Source organism: Castor canadensis, chromosome 4 (genome assembly GCF_047511655.1).
Source record: "Castor canadensis chromosome 4, mCasCan1.hap1v2, whole genome shotgun sequence".
Taxonomy (NCBI): Eukaryota; Metazoa; Chordata; class Mammalia; order Rodentia; family Castoridae; genus Castor; species Castor canadensis.
In genome coordinates this window covers 22,371,910-22,387,261 of record NC_133389.1, presented here as the reverse complement: position 1 = coordinate 22,387,261, position 15,352 = coordinate 22,371,910, and the positions used below count along the sequence as shown (strand labels likewise).

The 15,352-nt window shown below is 35.4% G+C and overlaps 1 protein-coding gene across 1 annotated transcript; it reads left to right on the top strand.

The window, feature by feature from the left end:
- The first annotated feature begins 10,662 nt into the window (after positions 1 to 10,662).
- Positions 10,663 to 14,997, top strand: LOC141422330 (dynactin-associated protein-like). Its single transcript, XM_074069527.1, has 3 exons — positions 10,663 to 10,980; positions 13,239 to 13,319; positions 14,100 to 14,997. The coding sequence occupies exons 1-3, from the start codon at positions 10,924 to 10,926 to the stop codon at positions 14,436 to 14,438; spliced, it is 477 nt and encodes a 158-aa protein (XP_073925628.1). The 5' UTR covers positions 10,663 to 10,923; the 3' UTR covers positions 14,439 to 14,997.
- The last annotated feature ends 355 nt before the right edge of the window (positions 14,998 to 15,352 follow it).

The following is a 15,352-nucleotide window of genomic DNA, read 5'->3' as shown; positions in this document are numbered from 1 at the left end:
TGTTCATGTAATACTTTTCAAATTATCAATGCTCTGCATGTGGTAGCCAGTGTAAAAAAATGACTTTTAATTGTCTTTGAAAAAAAGTAATTAAATAATTACTTTAATTAAGTAGGTTCATAATTATCATAAATTATTAAGAAGAGCTTGAACAAAACAATGTACACTGTAAAAATGATCATGAACTGACAAGGAGGAAAATATACAACAAATATCCTGAAAAAATTGGTCAAATACTGGAAGAAAAACAGAAATTTATTTTAAATATGCCAACAGTTAATGGTAGAAATCAAAACACAAGTATCAGAAATAATTATTCCAAACTCTTAAGTATTTAAAGCTTCTGTAAGTCCAAAAAATTATTTCATAAAGACCTGCTGGAAAATATTTGTAACACATAGTATAAAACACATAATTGGTTTCTTGATATATAAATTGCTTATTAGCAAAAAGAAGACTGAACCAGAATAGATAAACTGCCATAAAACACAAATATGAACATGAATAAATAAAATGTAAGTATCAAAAGCATATGTGAGTATATAAGTATGAATAATTTATAAATATGAATTTGGATAATATGTGAATGATTTAAAATGTGTTTATTTTTGGAGTTACAAAGGAAATGACCGTATACACACACACAAAAACAAACAACAACAACAAAAACAACCTTAGGAATGCATTGAAAAAAGTCTGTAATGAATTCATAAAACCTCAAAAGTGGGTAAGTGGTTATTTTCTTTGCTTTTCTAATTGGAAAAATGTGTATGAAGCTGGATTTTTTACAATCTAATGAAAATGCCATAAAAGAGGCAAGGCATTAAATTGGGGATAGAGAATAAAGGAAATTAAAGCTTAGATTTAAAGCAGAATGATGAATCTGCTCTCATATATGGACACATTTGCTTTGAAGTTTCAAATAGTATTTGTAGGACATTGTTTTAAAGCTGTGGCACAAAAGAAACCCAAGAAGAGCTTATTTTACGTCAGACCTTATATCAGGATGTCTGCCAGTAAGATTTATTTGTTCAATGCCTATGTGAAATGAATCAATTTTCTGACTTTACATAGGTGTTTGATTTAGAGTAAGGATAGAATTTCTATTCTGCTGGATTTGCAATCTGAAGTTTGTTTAAATTTTTTGAGACATGGTCTCTTCATCTGTAATATGGATATAACGCCCTTTTAGTACCTTATGTTCCCACCATGGTTTCTGATAAATAAGTGTTTGTTCTTATTAGTTTAAGAGACAAATGTTTTCACAGAGGAATAATGAATTATATACAGATTATGTCCTGATAAATCCATTGTAAATTGAAAATACTGTAAGCCAAAATATATTTAACAATATGTAACCTATTGAACACCACATCTTAAGCAGCCTTTTTTAAATGTGCTCAGAACACTGTAGAGTCAGTTGTTTCTTCCTTGTTGTCATATGGCTGACTAGAAGCTGCAGCTCACTACCTCTGCTCAGCATGAATCACTTGCATACCATTTTAAAGTTGAAACATCATGAGTTGAACTATTGTCAGTCGGGGACTGCTTATGTGTTACATGTTTTTGTATGCTGTATTTGTAAAGTAGTAAGCATGGAATATGCTACTCAATGTCAGAATCATTGATACTTTAGTATATATGTATATAATAAGACTTGTTTTAGAGTGTTTCACTTTAATCATTTGGTTTATCAGTTTTTTTTCCCTCACTCTCCTGATCTTCCAGATAATTTTCTCAAAATTCTATATTTCTCTGTTAGGAATTCCATTAGCATGCTGACACAGCAATGGAAGACAATCAGAGAAGTCCATTTTTTCTTGTCATTGCCTCCAGTCATCAGATCAAGAACTGCAAATGTATCCCAATATCCATACTCTATGGCAATGTGCTCCATTTCCGTACACTATTATTAACTCCTTTGAACTGCTGACATTTCTGAGTTTTACAATTGGATTCATGTTTGTGACTGACATATAAACTTTTCATTTCAGAGAAATTTATAAAAGAATTCCTAAACGGAATCTCTTTAGCTCTTCTCAGGATTATGAACAATGACCTCTACTTTTTTATCTTTGTGGTAAAGCAAACAAAGCCCAATAAATGTCACCAGAAATCTACATACAGTATATTTGCTTTGTTTTCAATGCCTCATGGTTTATAGCTGGTTTCAATTAGCATTCAGTAGTTTGGAAAAAAGAATACCCCTACACCCTTGTCCCTTTATGGGGAGCATCACTTTAATTTCTGATATCAAAGTGGAGATCAAACTTTAAGGACAAAAGAGAATGGTTTAAAGCATGAAAACTTAGGACAGATGATAAAGTTTAAGGTTCAAGTTTAGATTTAAAGATTGACAAGAATTGATATAGTTGATAAATCATCAAACAAAGAAACAAATCTCAAGGGTACACACTATATAAGGAATGTGGCTCCTGTGTGCTTTATTCCCTACTTGCAGGCACTGACGTTCAGTATTCTCAGCATCTTTTATGAAATGAGTAGCTAAAATTTCAGGATTAGAAGCCATTGAGACTGGTGTTGAGGGGCAGTCATCAGCCAGATACCATCCATACGTATCTTACAGTCTTCTTTTGCCAGGCCACAGGTATATCAGCTAGTTTACTTCATGTTTTACATTTTACTGTGCCACCAAGCCTTGAAAATGTGTTTCTGTGCATTAGCCTAATCAAAAGGTAAGTGGATATACAAAACATGTAAAAGGAAAGTTGTCCCATGTTTTGGGTTGGAAAAATTAATGTTAAAAGTCTTTACTACACACTGTGATTTAAAGACTAAATGAAATCCCTATCAAAATTCCAATGTTGTTCCTCACAGAAAAAAAAAAAACAGAGTAAAATTTGTATAGAACAAAAGACTCCAAATAGTCAAAACAATCTTGAGCGAGAGAACAAAACTAGAAGAACCATAATACCTGATCTCAAAATCTACTACAAAGTTATAGCAATCAAAACAGCATAGTTCTGGCATTAAAAACAGATACACTGACCAATAGAACAGGATAGAAAGCCCAAACATTTGTAGATAAAACCACACATTTATGGTCAATTGATTTTCAGCAAAGGTGCCCACAATGAGGAAAGGACAGTCCCTTTAATAAAATAGAGTTGAGTGGTGACTTGGTGGTCATATATTGTTTTAGTTTCTGCTTATCATGGAAGACTTTTATTATTCCATCTATTTTGAATGATAGTTGTGCTGGATAGAGTATCCTAGGGTTGAAGTTATTTTCATTCAGTGCCCAAAATACCTCACTCCATGCTCTTCTTGCTTTTAAAGTTTCCGTTGAGAAATCTCCTGTAATTTTGATGGGTTTACCTTTGTATGTTATTGGTTTTTTCTCTCTTACAGACTTCAATATTCTTTCTCTATTCTCTGTGCTTGTTGTTTTAATGATAATATGTCATGGGGTAGTTCTATTTTGGTCAAGTCTGTTTGGTGTCCTGGGAGCTTCCTGTACCTGAATGGGCATAGTTTTCTCTAGATTTGGGCAATTTTCTGTTATTACTTTGTTGAACATATTATGAATTCCTGTTGCTTGCACCTCTTCTCCTTCTTCAATGCCCATGATTCTCAGGTTTGGTCTTTTGATGGAGTCGGTGAGTTCTTGCATATTCCCTTCACAGGTCCTGTATTGTTTGAGTAATTAATTGTTTGAGCTATTAATTAATTGTTTGAGCTATTAAGCTCTTCAGGTTTTCCTTTTATTTCCATTTTATCTTCAAGTTCTGAGATTCTGTCTTCTGCTTGTTCTAGTCTGCTGGAGAGACCTTCCATTGTGTTTTGTATTTCTGTTTCATTCTTTTTTCTGAGATTTTCCTTATCATGGGTCACTTCCTCTTTAATATTGTCAATTTTCATCCTTAATTCATTTATCTCTCCATTTATGGTGTTTTATGTTTCACTTTGGTATTTATTTAGGGCTCCTATGAGTTCATTTATTTGTTTTTGTGTCTTCTCATATTCTTGATTTTTGTTGTCTTGGAATTTCTTGAGTGCCTCCTGTACATTTTGGTTGACCTTGTCTAGTAACATCTCCATGAAATTCTCAGTGATTTCTTTCAGGATGGAATTCTGCACACAGAAAATGAAAGCAAACAAACCCATGAAAGGATAAGCAGTACCAAACCACAGGAGAAGAAATAGTAAGAAAGTAGAGAGTTACATTGATTCAGTTGCACACAATCAAATCCTTAAACAACAAAAACAGCTAAATGACAGGAATCACCACATACCTATCAAGACTAATGCTGAATGTTAACAGACTTAATCCCCTATCAAGGGACACTGTTTGGCAAACTGGATTAAAAAGGAAGATCCAACAGTCTGTTGCTTACAGGAGACCCATCTCATCGACAGAAACAAGCACTGGCTTATGATGAAAGGCTGGAAGAAGATTTACCAAGTTAATGGCCCCCCAAAACAGGCAGAAGTAGCAATACTTTTTTATATCAGACAAAGTAGACTTCATACTTACATTGATCAAATGAGATAAAGAAGGACATTACTACTAATAAAAGGGGAAATACACCAAAAGCAAATAACAATTATCAACCTATATGCATCCAATATCAATGCACCCAATTTCATCAAACATAATCTGAAGGTTCTAAAAAATATATAAGCTCTAACACAGTGGTAGTGGGAGACTTTAATACCCCCCTATCAGCAATAGATAGGTCAGCCAAACAAAAAAATCAATAAAGAAATTCTAGAAGTAAATCACACCATAGATCAAATGGACCTAGCTGATGTCTACAGAATATTTCATCCATGTTCTATACAATATACAGTCATCTCAGCAGCCCATGGAAGCTTCTCCAAAATTGATCATATCTTAGGGCACAAAGCAAGCCTCAGGAAATATAAGAAAATAGAAATATTTCCCTGCATTATAGCTGACCACAATGCATTAAAACTGGAACTCAACAACAAAAACAACTGTAAAAAGCATGCAAAGAGTTGGAAGCTGAACAACACATTGCTCAATGATCAATGGGTCATTGATGAAGTAAAAGAGGAAATTAAAAGTTTCCTGGAAGTTAATGAAAATGAAAGCACGACCTACTGGAACCTATAAGACACAACAAAGGCACTAAGAGGAAAGTTTATAGCCATGAGTGCATATATTAAAAGGACAGAAAGATTTCAAATCAATGACCTAATGCTTCACCTCAAACTCCTAGAAAAACAAGAACAAATGAATCCCAAAACAAGCAGAAGGAGACAAATAATAAAAACAAGGGTCAAAATCAATGAAACAACAACAACAAAAAACCATACAAAGAATCAATGAAACAAAAACTTGGTTCTTTGAAAAAATAAATAAGATTGACAGACCCCTGTCAAACCTGACTAAAATGAGGAGAGAAGAAACCAAATCAGTAAAATAAGAAATGCAAAAGGGGAAATAACAACAAACACCATGGAAATCCAGGAAATCATCAGAGACTACTTTGAGAACCTATATTCTAATAAATTTGAAAATCTTGAAGAAATGGACAGATTTCTAGATACTTATGACCATCCAAAATTGAACCAAGAGGACATTAATCACCATAGATCCATAACACGAAATGAAATTGAAGCAATAATGAGTCCTCCAAAAAAGTTCAGGACCTGATGGATTCTCTGCTGAATTCTATCAGACGTTTAAAGAAGAACTAATACCAACCCTCCTTAAACTGTTCCATGAAATAGAAAGGGAAGGAAAACTGCCTAACTCATTTTTTGAAGCCAGTATTACACTCATCCCAAAACCAGACAAAGACACCTTCAAAAAGGAGAACTATAGGCCATTCTCCTTTTTTTAAACGTATTGGCAATATTTTTCTTTTTCTTTTTCTTCATTTATTCAGATATGCATACAATGTTTGGGTCATTTCTCCCTCCTACCCTCTGCCCCCACTCTCTCCCCCGCTATCCCCTCACTTCCAGGCAAAACCTGTTCTGCCCTTATCTCTAATTTTGTTGAAGAGAGAGTATAAACAATAATAGGAAGGACAAAGCATTTTTGCTTGTTGAGATCAGGATAGCTATACAGGGGATTCCTAGCATTGCTTCCATGTACAAATGTGTTACATTCTAAGTTGATTCTTCTCAAATTGACCTTTTTTCTAGTTCCTGATCCCTTTCTCCTATTGGCCTCTGTTGCTTTAAAGGTTTTGCATTAGTTCCTTTGCATTGAGGACATTAAATACTATCATGTTTTTGGGTGCCTTACCTATCCCCATACATCTCATGTGTGCTCTCGCCTTATCATGTGACCAAAGTCCAATCACATTGCTGTATTTGCCCTAGATCTAAAGTTCGCACATGAGGGAGAACATATGATTATTGGTCTTCTGAGCCTGGTTGACCTCGCTCAGGATGATGTTCTCCAGTTCCATGCATTTACTTGCAAATGTTCTTCTTCTTGGCTGAGTGGAATTGCGCTGTGTATAATACCACATTTTCTTAATCAATTCATCAGTATTGGGGCATCCTGGCTGTTTCCATAATTTGGCTGTTGTGAATAGTGCTGCAATAAACATGGGTGTGCAAGTAGGCCAATCTCCTTAATGAACATTGATGCAAAAATCCTCAATATAATAATGGCAAACTGAATCCACCAACACATCAAAAAGATTATTCACCATGACCAAGTTGGCTTCATCCCATGGATGCAGACGTGGTTCAACATACACAAATCTATAAATATAATACAGCACATTAATAGAAGCAAAGACAAAAACCACTTGATCATCTCAACAGATACAGAAAAAGCCTTTGACAAGATCCAACACCATTTCATGATAAAAGCTCTAAGAAAACTAGGAATAGAAGAAAAGTACCTCAACATTGTAAAGGCTATATATGACAAACCTATAGCCAACATCAAACTTAATGGTGAAAAACTGAAACCATTTCCCCTAAAATCAGGAATGAGACAAAGGTGCCCACTCTCCCCACTCCTATTCAGCATAGTACTAGAATTACTAGACAGAGCAATGAGGCAAGAAGAAGAAATAAAAGCAAATAGATAAAGAAACTGTCAAAATATCCCTATTTGCAGGCGATATGATCCTATACCATAAAGACCCAAGAAAATCTACCCCCAAACTCCTAGTTTAAACAGCTTCAGCAAGGTGGCAAGACACAAAATCAACTTACAAAAATCATTAGCTTTTCTATACACCAATAATGAACAAACTGAGAAAGAATATATGGAAACAATTCCATTTACAATAGCCTCAAAAAATCAAATAGTTAGGAGTAAACTTAACAAAGGATGTGAATGACCACTGCAAGAACTACAAACCCCTGAAGAAAGAGATTGAGGAAGACTACAGAAGATGGAAAGAGCTCCCATGCTCATGGATTGATAGACTCAACATAATAAAAATGGCTATACTACCAAAAGTAATCTACATGTTTAATGCAATTGCCATCAAAATCCCAATGACATTCATCACAGAGATTGAAAAATCTACCCTAAAGTTCATTTGGAAACACAAGAGACCACGAATAGCCAAGGCAATACTCAGCAAAAAAGAGCAGTGCTTGTGGTATCATAATACCCGACTTCAAACTATATTACAAAGCAATAGCAATAAAAACAGCATGGTACTGGCACAAAAACAGACATGAAGACCAGTGGAACAGAATAGAGGACCCAGATATGAAGCCACACAACTATACCCCCCTCATTTTTGACAAAGGTGCCAACAAATGTTGGGAAAAGTGGTTATCCATCTTCAAAAAGCTGAAATTAGATCCAAATTTATTACCCTGTACTAGTATCAACTCAAAATGGATCAAGGACCTTAATATCAGAACCAAAACTCTGAAGCTAGTACAGGAAAGAGCTGGAAACACTCTGGAAGTAATTGGTATAGGCAAGGAGGACTTCCTCAATAGAACTCCAGCAGCTCAGCAACTAGGAGAAAGGATGGACAAATGGGACTTCATAAAACTAAAAAGCTTCTGCACAACAAAAGAAATGTCTCTAAACTGAAGAGACCACCCACAGAGTGGGGGAAAATATTTGCCAGCTATGCATCAGACAAAGGACTGATAACCAGAATATATAGGAAACTTAAAAAGTAAACTCTCTCAAAGTCAATGAACCAATAAAGAAATGAGCAAGTGAACTAAACAGAACTTTCTCAAAAGAAGAAATTCAAATGGCCAAAAAATACATGAAAAAATACTCACCATCTCTAGCCATAAAGGAAATGCAAATCAAAAACGACAGGTGTTGGCGAGGATGTGGAGAAAAAGGAACCCTCATACAGTGCTGGTAGGAATGCAAGCTAGTGCAACCACTCTGGAAAAAAATGTGGAGGCTTCTTAAAAATCTAAACATAGATATGCCATATGATCCAGCAATCCCATTCCTGGGGATATACCCAAAGGATTGCAACACAGGTTACTCCAGAGGCACCTGCACACCCATGTTTATTGCAGCACTATTCACAATAGCCAAGCTATGGAAACAGCCAAGATGCTCCACTATTGATAAATGGATTAAGAAAATGTGGTATTTATACATAATGGAATTTTACTCAGCCATGAAGAATGAAATCTTATCATTATCAAGTAAATGGATGGAAGTGGAGATCATCATTCCGAGCAAGGTTAGCCAGACTCAGAAGACCAAAAATCATATGTTCTCCTTAATGTGTGGACTTTAGATCTAGGGCAAATGCAGCAATGTGACTGGACTTGGGTCACATGATAAGGGGAGAGCATATACGGAAGTTATGGAGATAGGTGAGAAATCCAAAACATGAAAGTGTTTGATGTCCCTACTACAGACAACTAATATAGGAACCTGAAAGTGACAGAGGTCAATATAAGAAGGGGATCAGGGATTAGTGTAAAGATCAGTTAGAGATGAATCAACTTGGGTCGTAACACATTTGTACATGGAAGCAATGCTAGGAATCTCTCCGTATAGCTATCCTTATCTCAACTAGCAAAAATGCCTTGTCTTCCTTATGATCACTATGTCTTCTCTTCAACAAAATTAGAGATAAGGGCAGAACAGGTTCTGCCTGGAAGTGAGGGGGGTGGGGCAGGGGGCAGGGGGTTGGGGGAAGGGGGAAAAATGACCCAAACAATATATACCTAAATATGTTAATCAATGGATAAAAAAATAGAGTGCCCACATGTAGAAACATGAAAGTTGACCCATGTCACACCCAGTATACATGACTCAGCTCAAATTAGGTCAAAGGCCTAAATATAAGACATATAACTATAAATCTACTGAAATTAAACATAGGAAATTCCACAATATTGGTCTAGGCAATGATTTTTTAAACACGATACCTGTGTTTTATAGACAACAAAGGCAAAAATAAATAAATTGGATTGCGTCAAGCTAAAAAGCTTCTGTACAACAATAGAAACAAGTAACAGTGAAAAACCCCACACCCTGGGGAAAATACTAAAAATCATATATCTGATAAATTATTAATATTCAATATATATATATAAACTCAGGCAATTCATTAATAAGAAATCAAATATCCCTATTTTAAAAGTGAATAAAGGCCCTTAATAGACATTTCTCAAAAGACATACAAATAGCTAGTGGGCATATGAAAAAGTGCTCTACCAGTCATTGGGGAGATAAAATCACAATGAGATATCATCTCATGTGTGTTAGAATAGCTATTCTCAAAGAGGAAAAGAACAAAAGTTGGTGAGGATGTAGTGAAAAAGGAACTGTTATATGTAGGGGATATCAATAAATATAGTCAATTTGGAAGAGAGTGTAGAGGTTCCTTAAGAAAACAAAAACACAATTGCTACTTGATCTAGCCATTCTATTTCTGAAAATTAAATCAGTATGTTGAAGAAATATCTGGACTTCTAAGAAGACATCTGTTCTTGAAGAAGGGTGAGTGTAAATCTATTGGTATTTTTAAAATACACATCACTAACCTCCTCAAAAGTGGTTGGCTTATAAGAAATACATGGCAAGGAGTGACCTTTAAAGTCATTTAAAAAATTTATACTGTACTACAATGTCACTCTGTCAAAGGGACAAAGAACATGAATGCTCAGATTAATATGAAACATCACCTCAATGTTGCATATTGTATTATGTACACTTTCCCTGTGGGAAGTCAGAAAGTATCATAGATTTTCTTTCTGGTTTTTCCTAGTTCTTGCTGATCTAAAAGATCAGGATTTACCAAAAACTGTGACACTCATACATAGCCTAAAGCAAGATATAATGTCCTAAGAATCAAATAAGATTTACTTTGGATAGTCCTTGGATTATAAAACCAAGAACTACTGAAGCTTATTTATCTTCTATTTTGTCGTTAGCAAAAAGACCATTTTCTTTATCCATCTCAACACAGCTATTGACTCTATTGTAAAGTAGACTTTACTCACCATTCACCTAAATTTATTCTGATCCAGTACTCTCAATATTGTCTTATCTTTTGAAAGCAGTCAATACCATAATCCTTCTGTTTGCTTAGCCATAGAGCTCTGCAATATTCATAACCAAGGAGTGGCTTTGAGGGCTTCTTCAAAGCAAAACCTAAATTCCTAACCTGTGAGAAATCAAATTTCAGTGATTTCAAACAAGTTACTTAAAATAAAGAAGGCAAGAGTTTATATCCTTCCAGAAGCCTAGAGTCATTCATACGGATGACATAATTTCTGCATGTCGTTTTTTGAAGGGAGCAGATATCTCTATTTATTTTTCTCCACCTAATATAAATTGTGTATTTTCAGGTTGAAGTTTTCCCAGGAGATAAATATTATTAGTTTACATAATCCACCTTAAATCAATGCACAATTATTCATTTAGCGCAAATGCAGCATTTCCTCATTTCTAATTCACAAAGAAACTACAAACATTTTTGGAGTCACATTTGAGAGGTCAGCACCCTCAGGATGGATGGAAAGCAACAGCAGCGTGCTATGGATATTGAACAAAATGAAACTGCATGGGTGAGTGTTATAAATCATTTTTAATAGCTTGCATGTCTAATACTTTTGCTTTTAATGTTTAACCCTTCAAGAAAATTAAGTTACAGGATTTTTTATGTTTGCTTCTACAGGATGAATAGAATCTAGGATGTTATTATCAGTCATCTTAGAGTGAAGGTGTCATTTAGTACAACAGATAGTACTTTCATATTCCTGGAACACTGGGATAACTTTTGCCTAAATTCTAATATGCATAGCAAAACCCTACAATAGGGTACCAGTGGACAATATTTTGGTAGATGATTTTAAATGTCATCTTCATAGCAAATACTAACAATAGTAATTTTTATTTCTTTGTGAAAGTACTTTTACCTAATTTTGCACCACTTGTTTTTAAAGTAATAATCGTGGAAAATATCACACATTTCTTAGAACCATATAAACAAAGTTGGAAAGTTTCATTCATCATTCAAATGAATTTCTTCATTATGGAAATGAGGAAAAGGAAATATTTACATGTTAAGAAAGCTGTTGTCAGTCAGAAACTGAATTCAGATTTCTCATATAAAATTTGACTACTGTGTTCCTAATAAAGAAAATCAATTCTATGATTAACCTTATGTTTTAGATAAAATAAAAACAGGTAGGATTTGATACAAAAATTGTTCTATAAATTGAAGTGTGTATTTGTGACCAATTTGGTTTTCAATAACTGCCTTATATTCTAAGAAAGTTGTAAAAACGTTAATTTTTTAATATTATATGTCCCTCACTTTATTTTCTTTTTCCATAATATTCTGAATAAGATTTGTCATGTTTCCTCACAATAGCAAAAACATTTGTGCAACTTAGTCCATTAATTATTTAATTATGTTAAGAAAACAAATAGCAAGTCAAACTTCTGAGATTGTAAAGAAAAATAAAAGTCTGGCTGAGGGGCTCAAGTGGTAAAGCACCTGCCTAGCCCCCCCTCCCAAAAAAAGAAGGGAAAGATTAGAACTTCCCATTTTTCAATATTTATTGTGGTAGAAGACCTGTAACCTCTTCTAGTGTCAAAATTAGAGATAGAAGTTATTATTTTTTTGATTGTTATTATGTTGCTTAGTTTAGAGCATTTAGAAAACAAACAGTATAAAGAATAAGGAAACAAATTACCCAGCATCCTACTCAGAGACAATCACTGTTAATATTTTCTCTCCTCCCCCACACCTAACCTAATTTCTTTCTTTTGGTTGATTTATTTTGCCACATGAAATTCTAAATGACCTAAGATTTCTTCCCAAAATAGTATAAAGATATTAATTGAAACTCAAGGAATTGACAGGTTATACTACTGGAACTTTTTATGTTACCTTTTCTTTCCTTCATAAAGCTTTATGGTTTTTCTTTATTTAAATGCTATTGCACTTTATATGCTTAGGCATTTTACATGCTCTGTTACTATTTGAATAGTAACACACACAAACCTACACGTGCACATGCAAAACAACCGCATTGCATATATTTTTCAAACATTTTAAATTACTGATTTCCTGTTACTTTTGATAGATAGGGCTTTGTTAGCACACAATAATAACACCTACAAATGATGATTTTGTTTCTATGACTTCATTATTCATATGTACTAACGGAACTTATAGAAAAGCATTGCATGCTAGTGGTGGTAGAAGACCGTCTTCCCTCGTCCTTACTGCCCTGGAATGGTCCTGATGTGACACTGACAATGATTTTGAAGTAAACCTTCTTTAGCACATTTCAAGTTATTCTTTCTTTTCGTTTTTAGTTTATTGACTTTGTTTTGTTTGTCTCCTTTTGTCAGGACTGAATGCTGAAATTCATTAAATGATACTTGGATATCTTTGAGATGATCGCTTTGTTTTTCTTCTTTAATAATTTGACTTGAAAATTGTATTAGTATATTTCATATCATTAAACCATTACTGTAGCCTTAGATTCTCCTAGCATTTTCTTATTTCTTCATTCAATTCATACCATTTTATATGCTTATATTCCAATATGATTCCAGGATGAGATAAACTTTCTTCATTTAAAAATTGTTTTTGGCTTTTTTTTTTTTTTTTGAGAAAAGAGCCTCACTATGTAGCCCAGGATGGCCTCAAACTCAATGTCCTCTTGTCTCAGCCTCCCAAGTGCTGGGGTTTCATGAGATTACAAGTGTGCACCACCACACCCAGCTAAACTTTCCTTATTCTTAAAAATTAAGGTTTGTTTGGCTGCTATCTAACTCTCTGTTTATTTGTTTTTCTGTCTCTATATAGTTCCCCAGAAATCCACACTGTTCAAATGAAGGAGCACACTGTGGTTGTAGATGCCATAGTGTGGCATGCCAGCCACAGCAGGTGAGGTTTGGGGTGAGGTGGGAAGTGTTGGTTTTTCTCTGGAACAATGGTAAAACAGGACAAGCAGGCAGACCCTTCTCCATTAATCCTTCTGCAGGCCTTGGCTACATCTACACTATCTCCTAAGGACGGCTGGGACCCAAGGTCCCAATAGAGTATCAGTGCTGCATTCCGTCCCTTTAATATTCTGCTCCACAGTACAACTGTGGAGAAAGGAAATCCCCTTCTGTTTTTAACTATCCCAAACTCAGTGAAATTCCTTTTCTTCATGTTTGACAGATAAAAATGTCATCAATAAATAATTTTAAGTGATAAAATCTCAATATGTAATGTAAACTAATGACCAATGAGCCAAAAAGAAAAGGAAAGAAAAAAAAATCCCTGTAATTTTCTATCAACCAAATATAATCAATCTAAATGTCTTAACATGTATTTTCTATTATTTTGTTTTACTCACTAGGGCTAATATAATTTAATTTATAGTGAGATGTTAGCATCTGATGATAGCATAATACATTCCCGAGGTAATCTATTTACATTGAAGACAAAGTCTGTTCATTTAGTACAGAGGGATAACTAAGATGGGCTATTTTGTTTTCAAAGGCTTGTGTGTGTGTATGAGTGTGTGTGTATGTGTGTGAGTGAGTGAGAGAGAGAGAGAGAGTGAGAGAGAGATGATATTTGGAATAATGAAATGTTAGTCTTATTCTGATTGACATTTGTTATCTGTCTCCAACTATGTAATTTACTGAAATAGTCTGTTTTAATAAATCCTTGCAGGTTGCAAAAAAAACGTGGTCACTCTGGAAAACATTTCTAGTGTGTCTGTTGGCATGTATAGTTGCCACAACAATTGCAGTTCTGGTGTTTTATTTTGTCCACTTTGACAAGTCTACCAGCAATACCACCATCATCATTCATGCAGATGGAAAGTCCAGTTATGTCACCTGCATCCCTGGTTCTACTCCATCTCCTGTCTCAACAACCCCACCTGTACCTCTGAGCACCCCACCATCTACCCCGATGACCAGCCAAAGCTCATCTACCAGCATAACCACATCTGCTATGGTGACAACTATTGCCACAACTACGGAACATGAAGTTGAAATTGAAGACTAATGATATTTTTGAGCACTCAGCTTTCCTCAAGTCAGATCGCCACTCTTACCCTATAGGAGACACACCCAGCTTCTCTCCTCCCTGCCATGATGTCCCAAAGCATGTGGTTTTGTGAGGTAGATTTTTGCTGCTCTTACTCAGTCCTTCTCTGGTCCCCCATGTGGTGATGACTTAGTCTTGGGCCCACTGTGTGATCTCTGAGAAAAATAAGCAATGGCATCAATGGCCACCCTTCCATTCCTAAGACTTTTGCCAAGTCAAGGGGACAACAAAAGCAGGCTCCGAGGGGAGCCAGGTTAGGGCTTTCTGGAGGGCCACCGATTCCCTCAGACATGCTGGGAACTGGCAAACTAGTGTTATCTAGAAGAGAACTTTCTAAGTCAGCTATTTGCCATACAAAGACAAAGCAAACTAAGAAAATGCTGCTGCTGCTGCTGCTTATGGAACCTAAACTACAGAACTTCTCTTTGTGGGAATTGGGTATATCTAAGGAGCTCTGTGCAGAGGACAAGGGCTTTCAGTCCTACCGGCTGCCACTGGACCTGCAGGGTAGTACTGTGGAGAGGAAAGCATTTCTGATAAGGCATGGAGATGCTACTTGTCCAGTCTGTTTCCACTAGACCTTAGTAGTGCTGTAGAGGTGGGCACAGCTCACCTCATCTGTCAGCTGCCCTGGTAGGACGTTTCAATAAACCTTCTATCACACATACTGCCTCTGGGTGTTTTTTCAGTCTGTTAGCAACATGCCCTTACTGCCTTAGCACGGACCTTGGATATATCATTCCAAGCTAGGGAAAAGAGTTCTGTTTTTATCTCACTGTACAATTAACCTTGTGTCACTAATGAGGACATCAACTGATAAAAAAGCTGCCAGGTGGGCCCTGCTCAACTTAGGTTCCATGTGCTGGAGCTGA